Source organism: Chlorocebus sabaeus, chromosome 15 (assembly GCF_047675955.1).
Source record: "Chlorocebus sabaeus isolate Y175 chromosome 15, mChlSab1.0.hap1, whole genome shotgun sequence".
Taxonomy (NCBI): Eukaryota; Metazoa; Chordata; class Mammalia; order Primates; family Cercopithecidae; genus Chlorocebus; species Chlorocebus sabaeus.
The window spans coordinates 60,220,755-60,235,037 of record NC_132918.1 but is presented as its reverse complement, the minus strand read 5'-3'; the positions used below and the strand labels follow the sequence as shown (position 1 = coordinate 60,235,037).

Here is a 14,283-nt window from a genome sequence, read left to right as displayed (position 1 = left end):
CTTTAGCACGCTCTGTAGATCTTTGAGAACTGTCTCCTTCAAATCAGGGAACCGGAAGTTCTGTTACAATTTTCACCATCTCCAATTTAATTAGTTTTGGAAAAACATAATTCCTTTTGTGCTCTTATTATAGTCTTGTCACTTGTCAAGTTTACATCACGTGTTTGGGGGAAATACCTCAAAATAAAGTAAACTGACTGTTCCTCTTGCAACTGTTCACTGAGAATGACAATTTAAATATGCTTGCAAAAAAATAAAGTAACCAAACCCACCTCACCTGGAACATTGTAAACTGTGTTGGATAGGCCTGAATGCTCTCATAACTGTTGCTCTGGATGGACCTGCTGATTCAAGTGACCTGGCTGATCTTCCCTATATTGAATTTGGGAAAGGATTTGAGTACAGGACGCAGCTCTCTATTGGCATGAGAGATCTTGGGAGCCGTCTGTCAAAGCAGCTGGTAAGTTACTCTGAAAAGGCTGGTAAGCTTAAATTTTCAATTATTTTGTATGTAGGTTTAATGCTTATGCTTAAGAATTTGAACTTATTCTGTTTATTTGGGAGTGAAGAAAGGTTTTTATGAATTAGTGAACAGCATAAGAGGGTTTATCTGGAAGAAATGTAGTACAGTAGAGAGATGTCAAAGCATGTTTAATGTAAATGCTTGGCAAAAATAGGAGGAGGAAACAGGGAAAAAGAAGAAAATTTAAACAGTACCCACAATCATGTCCAAATTATAGCCAAAGAACATAAGTGACAAAAAGAATCTGAGATGCAAGCATGAATCGGCTGTTAACCTCCACCAGCCAGTTTTCACACCCCTTGCAGATCCTAGGCATAACAGCTTTCCGCACTGAGTGTAATTCTAGTATTTAAGATGTGTATTTTTCCTGGGACAAGACCTGTAAATGAAAGCAAATTACATTTGGAGTTCAACTAGAGAAAGTGTAATCTGCTCTAAAGTTGGAGGAAAAGCCTAGTGACAGTAAACCTCACAGGTACTTTATGAGCAATTGAAAGATTAAGGGTTGTGACTCCTTGAGATTTCTACCTTATATTCTGTTTGTTTGTTTGAGATAGTCTCGCTCTATCGCCCAGGATGAAGTGCAGTGGTGTGATCTCAGCTCACTGCATATCTGCCTTCCAGATTCAAGCAATTCTCCCGAGTAGCTGGGATTACCAGCGCCCGCCACCATGCCTGGCTCATTTTTGTATATTTAATAGAAACGGAGTTTTGCCATGTTGGCCAGGCTGGTCTCAAACTCCTGACCTCACTTTATGTTCTGTTTTTAAACTTGATGCCTCTATAAGATGCATCTCAATCGTATTTCTTTCAAAAACATATGAGAATTCAAACTCAAGTGGTAAAGCGTCAGCAAGCTCTGTGTGGCTCTACTTTTACTTTAATGAATTGCTAGTAATTTTGTAATTTGCTTATAACTTACAGAATCTTTAATCGGTATATGAGAACACTTTCCAAGGAAGTGCTAGCTCCTGCTATTTTCCACCTATAAAATTTATATACATGTAGGTATTTAAGCAACTTGTTCAGTGTTGTAATTATGTAAAAATAATTACATAAAGAATATGAAAGTTTCGTTGGAATTCCTTTCTACATGGGAAGACAGTGTTTTACAAATTTTTTTTTTTTTTTCCTGTCGACTACTTTGTGAAATCTCTTTGGTAATTCCTAGAGGAAGGAAATTATTCTTCAAACAAACCTGTCAGTTTTTGTATATCATATAAATGGAACACTCTACAAGAAAAACTTAATCATAGGTCAGTTTTAATAGTAATAGATTTGATGCTGTAGAATTTTGGTGATCCAAAGAAAATTGATGTTATCTAATATAAAATCATAGTATCCATTTTGTTATTGTTTGCTTTCACACATTTCCAGTTTGATTGCTTTTTCTGAAATTGCCAGGAAAAAGAATTTCATAATGTCAGAAAAGGAACATTATATAGTAGGAAACAATCAAAGGGAGAAAATTGCTAAATGGCTATAACAAAAGATTTTCATTTTTCATTTCACTAGAGATTGGGAAACTTCGCAATACAAAGATTGGTTCTACCCCATTAAGTGAAGTATAACATTTATTTGAAAATAGAATTTTTCTAAAAGTAAATCTGGTGAGTTAATTGTAAAAACATAAAGCAATATGTCATCTATTCAGGGGATGACTAGGTAAGTCCAGGATGACATTTATTCATGTTTTAAAATACATAATATGGATTTTTTGACCAGAGTATAAAGAGGAATATTCTCTTGTGCCCCCATCCCCTACAGCAAGTGCTTCCAAAATGTTGCACATGTAATTTGTGTTTTGGAAATCCTATCAAAATTGTTTTGGAAGAGTTTACCATTGGACTTAGTTCCAAGAAATGTTACGCTGGGCACTGTCTAAATCGTCTAGCATACCAACATTTCACAAGATGAGGAAAATAGCATGCATTCATTTTATTGAACAAAATATTTGGGGCAGAATTATGTAGGGAAATTAACAATATCATGGTCAGTGCTAGGGTGAAGTAGGGCAGGGACAGACAGCCACATCAGTTGGCATGCAGTCAGTTTGCCACAGCTAAACTGATACCAATTTGAAAACACAGGAACATTTTTGAATTGATTTGGAATACCTCAAATGGTGGAGAGTGCAGATGATAGGAGGAAAGATAGAAGGAAAAAAAAAAAAAAAGTTTCATGCATTCTTTCTAAAGCACAGTCATTTGAATGGTGACCAGGCTTCTGAAACTGTGGTAGAAGTCTGGATCGCGTGGTTGAACTTGCATACGACATTTGGGAAGAATATCACCAAATGTAATGTATTTCTTACCCTCTCCCAAGGTCAACGTTGCTGAAAGGACATGCTGCTGTTTGTTCTGCAAGTGCATTGGAGGAGATGGCACAATGGGAGATCCTGGACCACCAGGGAAAAGGGTGATTTTAGTTCAGATTTATGGGTTACTTTGAGTTGTAGAATGTCCTTCAGACATGGGTTTAAGTAGAAATAAGGGGTGATTTTTAACTTCTAAGTAGAGCCTCTTATATAAGAGTTTATTATACTCCTTTTTATATGTTAAGTTAGTCATGGATTTTCCTTGGCATTCTAAATTGGAGTCTTTTAAAAAAGTTTTTGTGGAAGACTCAGGAGAAACAACTGTCAAGATCCTTGATTATCCAGTATTCTAGTACTGATGACAATGATGCAGGAAAATCAGCTGTAATCCCTCATGTTGAATAATGAAAGCCTCCTCCATGTGAATAACCTATTTCAGCATTCATTTCTAATGATGGCAGAGTTATTAAAAACAAGCAGAAGATACTTTGTGTACTCTGCTGGAAACCAGGCTAGATCAGATCACTCTCTTATAGCAGAAGATGTTAAGATGTCTCATTCAGCTTAAGTCAGGTCAAAATGTTATCACAGCTACATAAACAAAAACAGGCTCATTTAAAAACAGAAACCAACAATGATGATTCATATATTTCCTAACCAGAAAAAGTATATGTACCCTTATGTAAAAATATTATTTTGAACTTTAAGAAATGTTTAAATACACATAAACACTATGGATATGTTATAATGATTTCAATATAGTTTGTTTACATGTGTTTGATTTTTGAGTAATTTATAGATAGCACTATAACTCCCAAATCACCAGGGCTATGTGTCTGAATATGTCTCTGAAAGTTTTTGGGCTAATTATTTTCTGAATGTTTCAGCTTCATGTAAAGAGAGTGATAGATTTTTTTAAAAATAGGTCTCAGAAAGAATGGAAAGAAAGGTGTGTGGTCTATTTTTCTATGTGTAGCATACATCCTAAAAGATTTTTTGATAAAGGGAGAATAATTCTAGTTTACCAGTGGCAAATATAGCTGTGTTGACTTGAATGTTTGTTTAGAAAGAAACTCTGGAACGATATATAAACCCAGAGTTACAATATTATGATTGTCACACACACACACACCCTCTTGGGTTAACTGGATACTTGTCTCAAAATTCCATGTCTTTCTATGTGTGTAAATGTAACCTACACTGGGAAGCAGGGACTTCCCCCCCGCCCCCAAACCCTTACTACTCCACATGAAGTAAAACTGTAAATTTGAATTTGGTTTGGTTACCTCTGATTTTTGGTTCATAGATGCAAATGTTTTCTTCCTTTTCTTATTTCCAGGGACCTCCAGGTTTTAAAGGCAGTGAAGGTTACCTGGGAGAGGAGGGAATCGCTGTAAGTCAAAGCTCTTTTTACCTCCATTTATCCCTAAAAACATATCTACGATAAGAACTTCCTTGCGTCAATTCTGAATTGAGGAAGCAAGAAAGGTGAGATTCTAAGGATTCGTGTACAGAATCTGGGATCTTCTTTTGTTCTCATTCTGCTTTGCTTCTGGTGGTCATTAGTGGCTTATTGACCTATTGTCTCTTCTTTGACTACCCACCAACATTGCACAATGAATTCAATGCAGAAGTTACCTTCGTCACTAGGGGAGTTGAATCACTGCTATATCCCCCATTCTGGAGCATTCTGCAAAGGAAACCAACTTACCACATTGCGTATCAAGGACCTCACTCTTTCTTGCATTCACTCATCCTTCCATTCTCCCATCAATCCATCCAAACATTTGTTTACCAATTATATATTAAACATCTTACCATGTACTACATTATTTATCAAAGACCTCACACTTGAACATACTCATTCATTCGCTGGTTCATTCAACAAATATATGTTACGTATATGTGTGCCTGGCACATGATCAAATACTTAACATATATTTGTAGGCTTCAGAAATAAAAAAAATAAATAAAAGGAAAAATGTGGTTTCTACCTCCAGGAAACTTTCAAACTAGTAGAAATGCAAATAGACAACAGTGATTCTGGTTGTTATACACAAGGGCTAGACTAGAAGTATAGAGACATGCAAAGGAGTGTGGCAGAACAACTCAGTTACCTAACAGCCTTGGCTAAAGTTGGGGCTTGAGAGGGGAAGGCTGCAAACAAGGAGAAGTACTTGGGCAGACATTTGAAGGATGAATAGGAATTTCTACAGGCAAAGTTTGGGGCAACAGTGTGTTCAAGGGCGTGTGTCTGAGTCAGAAAAGATCACGTTCATAAGATGGCACATGGTCAACATGGATGGAACCCAGGCCGGTGCAGGAGGAAGATATATGTGGAAGGTAAAACTCAGGTTATTGTGAGTCTTGAATCCCCTGCTGAAGATTTGGATTGTGTCTTCTAGTTGATGGGCAGTCACTGAATGGTGGGAAGCACAGGGGTCAAAATTGTGGGAGTGTTTGGAAAGCATGCTCAAGCAACATTACAGATGATGATAAGGTGAAGGTTATAGGTGAGTCTTGCAGTCATAGGAGCAAGACAGGTCTTAATTTGTGCTTGGGACAGTATGACTAGATATGTTAAGAAGGTCAGAAGGACGTAACTTGGTGACCACTTGGTGAGAGAGAAGCCTCACAGAGGCAATATGCAAGTGGGATCCAAAGCAAATGGCTATCTGTCATCAGGGTATCTCTGATTTATTTCCACTCTTAGTTTTTATAAGCAAAACTCTGGATTGTGAGCCATGAGCATTCACACTTTTTCTGGTAACAACAAACTTGGCAAGTTTTCAAGACAGGTTCCAGATTACAATAGAAAAAGCTCATTTGGATATGTGCCCTTTCTCAGGGAGAAAGAGGAGCCCCTGGACCAGTGGGAGAGCAAGGTACTAAGGGATGCTATGGCACCAAAGGTCCTAAGGTAAGGATTGCATTAGAGTATGGAGTTTTCTCAACATTAATTCCATTTTCCTACACTAACTATTACTGTCTTTTTATTTTCAGGGAAACAGGGGACTAAATGGACAGGAGGTATGGTACCAGGCACATCCATTTACCTACCTATATGTTATCTAGAAATATTTTTATTTTTGAGATTAAATTGATCAGTAAGTTATACAAATAAAGTTGTCATTGACTTTCCTTTTTTATTGCCAGCCATTTCATTTTGTTTCTTCCTCTCTTTCAGTACAGGCAATATATATTATTTGTTGATAGTTTCTATTACTGAGTAACCTTTAATATTACCTAGGCCCAGCCTAACAAAGAGGCTGTGTGTGAAACACAAAGATAGAGTTTTTGTTTGGCATCTGACTTCTTTCCACATGCATGTGATGTACTCTGTTCTAATCATATCTGTCTTTTCAGGGAGAAGCTGGGGAAAGTGGAATTGACGGACTAAATGGAGAACAGGTAGAGCCTTCTTGTACCATAGAGACCCTTCTGAGCTATTTACTGTTATGAAAATGAGAATTCTATTAATAGCTTTCCCTTCTTGTTTTTTAGGGTGATTATGGTCTTCCTGGAAGAAAAGGAGAAAAGGGTGATGAGGGATCCCAGGTAGGGATTTGAAAAGGAAGAACATGAAAATTGTACTGGAGATTAAGGGTGTGATTGACAGAGTACAATAACTACCGTGGGTGTATCAGTCAGCTATTGCTACAAAACTGTTTTGTGACAGTCATAAAACCTCAATCACATACAACGATGAACATTTATTTCTTATGTTTCTGAGGGGTTCAACTGATTGAGGCTGGACATGGTTCGTGTCTGTAAGGTGGCCAGGGGCTTTACTCCATATGTCACTTACCGTCCTGGGACCGGGAGCTAGCCTAACCATGCTAGCCATGACCTTTTCATGCCCATAGCAAAAGCACAAGAAAGCAAGTGGAAACATACTAGAACTCGCAGGCCTTCTTCAGACCTGGGCTCAGAACTCTCTCCACACTTGCATCTCTCTCTGTTGGCCAAGTCAATGCATATTGCCAAACTCAGAGGAAGGGAATCTTGCCCACCAAAGTTGGAAGTCACTGTAGAGTTACATGACAAAGGACCCAGGAATAGGGAGAGGCGAAGAACTGGGGCCATCAATGACAAGCAGCTACCATAGTAAAAATAGAAGTGGGGTGTTGACAAGGGTCAGTGGAGCCAGGCAGCACATTGAAGAGTGAATGTCACTCATTCCAACCTAGAATGAATACCAACAGCAGCCATATTTTCATCCTCTACTTTGTCTTTAGAGTGTGAACAATTGAGTCAGAAACAACCGTCTTGGGCAAAGTGCATATTCTTTCTGAATCTCAGTTGCCTTATAAAAGAAAGATAATAAGGAATCCCTGGTTCATAGAATATTTGTAAAAAACAACAAGATGACAAATATGTCTGGAACACAGACTTCACCACTGTGGCAAATAATTGAGTTCACTATTATATGGTGCTTGAAACTAATTTTTTCGGTTGTTCATCTTTCCAACTTAAAAATAGCCTTGGTAGAAAAATGTTTAATTATTCACACAAGGGAGAAGAAAAGCTCTTGTTTTTATTAATTTTCTTAAAACTTCTTGTCTTGTTGTTCTTCTGATTTGTATTAACTTTAGGGAAGCCCAGGGAAGAGAGGGATTCCTGGTGACCATGGAGCAAAGGGCCTGCGAGGGGATCCCGTAAGTGCCGGGGCTGCATGGGCTGCGATTGGAGTTAGGGCTTGATTCCCATCAGTGCTTCTGATAGGGAGTCTCGATTTCAAGGTACTACAATAGTAACCCTGAGTTTAAAACACCACAGACGTGATTGTAAAATTTTAAATTCAGGTACCTGTGCTAGATCCTCTTCATATACTGAATGAGTGTGAGCAGTGAAAAGCCCTTGCGTGTCTTTTGCAAATGCAGTTTTGTAAATACATACTCAGAATTGTTATTGTGCTTCAAAACAATGAAGAAATTCTGGTCCACTTCGTTATCTTCCAAGCACCTCAAAATACAGAATGAGAGAAACAAAGCCATCTCTTTTTTTCCTACTCTTGTGTTAGTCTGTTCTCATATTGCTAATAAAGACATACCTAAGTCTGGGTAATGTATAAAGGTAGAAGGTTTAACTGACTCATAGTTCCACATGGCTGGGGGGCCCTCACAATCATGAAGAAAGAGCAAAGGGACGTCTTATATGGAGGCAGCAAGAGAGCTTGTGCAGGGGAACTTCCATTTATAAAACCATCAGGTCTCCTGAGACTTACTACCACAAGAACAGTATGTGGGAAACCACCCCCATGATTCAATTATTTCCACCTGGTGCCACCCTTGACATGTGGGGATTACTACAATTCAAGATGAGGTTTGGGAGGATACACAGCCAAACCACTATCAGTTCTCCGAGAGTTTTTTCAATCAGGAATATCAGCCTCATTTCCTGTAACCCAAGCTGAGTAGGCAAAACTTATGAAATAAAGGCACCGCTCTCGCAGGGGCACAGCCCAGTTGAGTAGGCATGACCCATGTTAAAGAAAAAAAAAAAGGACACAAGCCAATATATAGGGAATATGCCAAGTCCAATAGAACATCAGTACTATAGGATTTTCATCACCATACCCACACTTAAGTAAGTCTCCAAAACCTTAATGAATTAAGACTTAGCTTTGTTTTTAAATGTTTATTGAACTGTAACATACATCAGAAAAGTCCCTGAATTATAAATACACGGCTTAATGAATGTGAATACACCTGTGTAGTCACCACCAGGTAAAGAAATAGAACATTACCAGCATCGCTGAAGCCCCCTCATGCCCACTGCAGCCGCCACTACCCTTCCCCAAGGTAATCACTATCCTATCACTATCAATCATTTTTACGTGCTCTAGAACTTGATATAAATGGAATCATATAAGTGTCTGCTCTTTTTTTTTCTGGCTTCTTTTGCTTTATGCTTGTAAGATGAATTGATGTTGTGTATAATAATAGTTCATTCAATCTCATGGCTGCATTGCATAGTATTTCATTGTGTGAATATGCCATGATTCACTACTTATACTAATGATATGTGGGTTGTTCCCAGTTTTTGCTTTTATAAATAGTGCTGCTATGAATATTCTTTTATATGTCTTTTGATGCACTTTTGTACATATTTATATTGGGTCTATATTTTAAGAGTAGAATTTCTGGATTATAATGTGTATGGCCATACTCAGATTGTCTTTATAGTCAAATGGTTTTCAAAAGTTTGTACTCATTTATACTCCCACTAGCAATGTATGAGAACAGTGTACTACACAGTCATCAGAATGGTTGCAATTTATAAAAAACAATACCAAGTGATGATAAGGATTTGGGACACCTGGGAATCTCATGAAATTTTTTTTTTTATTTAATATATCCTCTTGTATACAATGGGTTGACCAGAGAAGGAATTTGATGCAATATATGTGACCACATGTAAATGTTAGACAACTGTATTTAAAAAACAGAGAAATTCACGCATGAAGAAAACATTGTTGACTAAGTGACAACTTCTGATAACAGTGTCCTGAGAATTTTCAAACTTCAAAGAATATTTAGAACCAAAGAACTATCCACATATAAGCATAACTTAGAAATATTGGTTCAAATACAAAGACATTTCAGTCATCCATATATGATGACCAAAAATTCATTTGGGGTATGGCTATATAACTTCCACTGATTTTGATCAGAATTTCTCCTAAATTGTCTGCTAAAGATAGTGTGATTATGTAGCATATTTAAAAGAGTCTGAATAACATAAAGAGCTTTAATTTTAAAAGAAATATTCTGTGACTTCCAACTATAAAACAACTCTATGCTTATTTACATGTGGCTTCAGTGTATTGCTATTTCAGGAAAAATTTCAGATAAATAAATAGAACATGATCAGTTTATCTTAGGAAAACATGCAAATGGCACAAATTTTTGAAACCCTAAGCTTATTTAGATAGGCTTTATGATCACATGGAAGCGCATTTGGCTGTTCAGAATTTCCCATCTCAACGAGCTGTTTGGAATTTCACACACTGACTGGGAGTGTTTTTTCAATCTCAAGAAATATTGGGGGTAAACAGCTAAATCATTTTGACAACATATTATTATAAGCCCGTGTTTAATTGTAAATTTGTGGAAGATAATGCTTTTTTGCCCAGTTGTATACATGTAGAAAGACTAAATCAGTTCATATTCACATTGACCAACTGTCTATATGCAATTTGGGTTGTTCTATTCTGTAAAATGTGCTGGTATACGATTCTTTTTATGTTACCTCTTCAAGTAGTTTAGAATTGAACTACAATAAGGGGCTTTTATGTCCAGTGGAATAAAATTCTGGACTTTACATGACCTCCCTTTTCCTTCCTTGCTTTTTCCACCAAAATACAATTTTCTGATATTGTAATTGAGGTATACCCTGCTTGGAGAATGCATGCAAATGGCGCAGATTTTTGAAAATATATTTAAGAGACAAATATTTAAACTTAAGGGAGAAAAAGAAGATGCAGAAAATGATATTTGGCTTTGGTAGGTGGAGGAAAGAAGCAATTTTTCACCTACATTTTAGTAATATCAGTGTTATAAAGTAAATTCCAAACCCTTCTTTTTTTACCCCATTAACTTATAAGCTCTGTAAGTACAAAACCACTTGTTTAAAAAGCTTACTAAGCATCTGGAACAATGATATGTTCCTGCTGGTGACCGCAAATTACTTGTTGATTGATGAAGGAAATCTGAGCTGCTATCAGCCTGGCAGCCCCATAGCTGGCGCTCAGCAGGACTGGATAATTGTTGTCCTCTCTCAGTTTATTGGAGCATTGACTGAATTATCAGATCAGTTGATTTTCTCAGCATCATGGAGACATAGCTCTGTTTGTGGTTCATACAACTCAAGCAAGAAAGACTTTGGTTTGGCCTGCTAAAGAAAATATCCCACAATGTATGCTTGTTTTCAGTGAGTTCCTGGGAAATATTTGCATGAATAGTGGGAAAAATTCCAAATTTCAGGATTTTTTGAAAACCAGAAAAGTAGGAGTGAACATATGAGGGTAGCAAATGGGAGTGCCCAGGTGTCCAGGAAGAGAAAGAGGGAGCTGGTGGCAGGTGGAATTCTCAGTGTCACTCAGAGTGCTTATTACATTATCAGGGTGGAACCTATTACAAATGTTTGTCTTTTCCCAAGGGTATGGTAGAATAAAATCTACCAACTTACCAACTCTCAAGTGTAACTTTGCCTAGCCTCCAAGAAAAAAGAGGAAAAGTTAAGAGAAGGGGTGGCAGTAACAAGAGGGGGTTCCTCCGGACCCAGGATAAGAGTTGCCTTGCACATGAGTCACATCACCCTGGCTTTCCTTGGCTGTGCCTTCTATGGAGAGCTCTTTCTCCCCCCACACACACTTTAGGTCTCCATTCTGTCTCTGATAACATCAAACACAGGAGGAAAAGAAAATACTTGTAAGCCATCTGTAATTTATTTCTGCTTTCAAATGGCTTAGACTTGACAACTTCTCGAGAGATAGCTAAATGTTATACATAAGTTATATTTTTAAGGAGAAATGTTCAAATATATTAATTTTTCTCTTTATTTTCTATTTTTAGGGGGCTCCTGGAGTTGATAATAGCATAGAGGGACCCACAGGCTTGAAAGGAGAACGTGGAAGAGAAGTAATTATGTGGGCTTGTAAAATGATGATGCAACAACTGTGAGGCTCAAGTTCTTAGTGGTAGCATATGAAATGCTTAACAAAAAAATTGTAATCAAGTGGGTATACTTGGTACAGAAAAACTATTATTAGGAGCAAAATGATCTTTTCTCCTGCCTATGTACTATGGGATTTGAGAAACATTCTTGTCTTCCTCCTCTAAATTTGGGGTGACTTGATTCACCAAGACATATCCTCGAGGTCTTCATTCGTGAATATAAACATTGGAACTCTAACTTAAAATGTAGGGCTAGCTGATAGAACTGTGCTAGCAAAAGAGTTGTTGGCCTTTCCAGTATCTGGAGGTAACATACCCTAAAAACACATATTAGTAGTACATGATAAAAAGAACAAGATCTGGTAGATAGATGTGGTGCACACAATCAAGAAAAGTTCTTGGGATTAATCTCATAAGTCACAATGTGTTCATCAAAACCTGTTTTCAGTATTTAAAAATAGTTATCTAAAAAATGTGTCACTGGATTTTTTTGGATAACGTTCCCTTGACTGTACCTACGGAAGAAGTATATAGTGGAAAGACTGTGGAGACAGCCCTAGGTCCTATCTCATGCTCCATCACTTACCAGCTCTGGGCCTTGGGCTGCTTTCTGTAAACCCCAATTTTCTCATCTGCAAAATAGGGTGAATAGCCTACTTTAGAAGGTCATGATGGGAATTAATGATATTTAATTTAATGACATTATAACCTTCAGTAAATATTATCTGCCATTATTAGTAAGTGGTAAATGTAAGTCTCATAGGAGACTCATAAATTATTGCATACTTTTGTGTCTAGTGATCGTCTCTAGTGATCGTACAAGTCTTTGTATTATGAGGCTTTATTTACAGTAAGGTAATAATCCATTTGATTAGCCAAACAGATCAAGCGATTCAAAAGTAGAAATCCAAACCAGTAGTAGCTGTACCTGACACATAGTATGCTTAAGTTTTCCACACCGTGGCAACGTAGTAGGGATAGTTCGAATTATCTGAGACATGTACCCCAAATACAGCTTAGACGGTAGTAATGAATGATGAACAGATGAAGCCATGTCATATAGCATTTTTCTCCTGCAATTCGTCATGACTCACATGGAAATGTGACTTATTTTCAGTAGAGTTCATGCCATTTTCCAAAGGAAAGGTAACTTTCTCATTGGTATGTAAACCTATCTGTCCTCCCCGGAGTAAAACTTGGTGTTAAAGATGAACTCTGTCAATGCTGCATAATTACCATCACACATCTATCTGTTCCTTTGACAGGGTAGAAGAGGCTGGCCAGGCCCCCCCGGGACACCAGGCTCCAGAAGAAGGACAGTAAGAGCCCTTCTAGACCAGGACACCCACTGTACTGGTGGCTTATTTTGTGGTGAAAATGGCTGACTTGGGGGAGTGGGTGGGATGGTTGTGCTGGAGCTCACTATCTTGGGGAAACTAACTTAGGGCATCTGGCGGACTAGGGCTGGCAAAGGACTTGGGAAAGCCCTGGAAGCTGAGGTAGGAAAGTGCTGACTACAGAAGAGTTCACCAGTCAGGAGAGAGAGCTGGGCAAAGAAAACCAAAAAAGCCTCCAACTAGGGGAAAAGTGGTCAAAGTGTGGCCTACTAGCTAGGTTGAGATCACCTGTGATAGCGTTTTAAATCCAAATTATTCTACTCTTTTTCTGCCAAACTATATGACTATTAAGAAAAGTAAGAATGGAGATAATTAAAAAGTCAAGAAACAATAGATGGTGGTGAGGATGTGGAGAAATAGGAATGCTTTTACACTGTTGGTGGGAATGTAAATGAGCTCAATCATTGTGGAAGACAGTATGACAATTCCTCAAGGATCTAGAACCAGAAATACCATTTTACCCAGCAATCCCATTACTAGGCTACACCAAAAAGAATATAAATCATTCTACTATAAAAACACATGCACACATGTTTATTGCAGCACTATTTACAGTAGCAAAGACATGGAACCAACCTAAATGCCCATCAATGATAGACTGGATAAAGAAAATGTGGTACATAATACACCATGGAATACTATGCAGCCATAAAAAGGAATGAGATCATATCCTTTGCAGGGACATGGATGAAGCTGGAGCCATCATCCTCAGGAAACTAACACAGGAACAGAAAACCAAACACTGCATGTTCTCACTCATAAGTGGGAGTTGAACACTGAGAACAGATGGACACAGGGAGGGGAACAACACGCACCTGGGCCGGTTAGGGGTGAAGGGGGCCAGGGGAGTGAGAGCATTAGGATAAATAGCTAATGCTTGCAGGAAATAAAACCTAGATGAACAGTTGATAGGTGCAGCAAACATGGCACACATACACTTATGTAACCTACACATTCTGCACTTGCATCCCAGAACTTAAAGTAAAATAAAAATAAAAAGAAAAAAGAAAAAAAAGTCAGGAGAAAGAAAAGAAATCAGTCCTGGTATAGGCATATCTGAGACTGAAATTCGGTCACTTGCTTGTTGGGGGTGCAGTTTTGGTTCTTTATTTGTTTTGTCATTTTTTTCATTAAGTACTTTAAAAATTTTCTGCGTTTGTGCAGAAAAGCACAGAGATGATAAAAGAAAATATTCAATAAGAAGAGATAATTTTAATAAAATATACTTAGATGCCTACATCAACTTCTAAATTAGGCTTTCTCATTTCATTTTGCTAGGTTTTCTTTCCATTCTTTATGTAGTTACCCAGCTTTCAATTTCCCTCACCCCCTCCCAAATACGAAATGCTTTAAAATTAAGCACAA

General features: G+C 37.7%; 1 protein-coding gene across 1 annotated transcript in view; it reads left to right on the top strand.

Moving 5' to 3' along the window:
* Positions 1 to 14,283, top strand: part of COL6A6 (collagen type VI alpha 6 chain) — a 111,235-nt gene that overhangs the window by 27,328 nt on the left and 69,624 nt on the right. The window contains exons 10-19 of the mRNA XM_038002892.2: positions 306 to 460; positions 2,849 to 2,941; positions 4,180 to 4,233; positions 5,689 to 5,760; positions 5,844 to 5,870; positions 6,207 to 6,251; positions 6,345 to 6,398; positions 7,436 to 7,498; positions 11,420 to 11,485; positions 12,787 to 12,840. Coding sequence (XP_037858820.2) covers positions 306 to 460; positions 2,849 to 2,941; positions 4,180 to 4,233; positions 5,689 to 5,760; positions 5,844 to 5,870; positions 6,207 to 6,251; positions 6,345 to 6,398; positions 7,436 to 7,498; positions 11,420 to 11,485; positions 12,787 to 12,840 — 683 coding nt within the window. The remainder of the gene's footprint in view (positions 1 to 305; positions 461 to 2,848; positions 2,942 to 4,179; positions 4,234 to 5,688; positions 5,761 to 5,843; positions 5,871 to 6,206; positions 6,252 to 6,344; positions 6,399 to 7,435; positions 7,499 to 11,419; positions 11,486 to 12,786; positions 12,841 to 14,283) is intronic.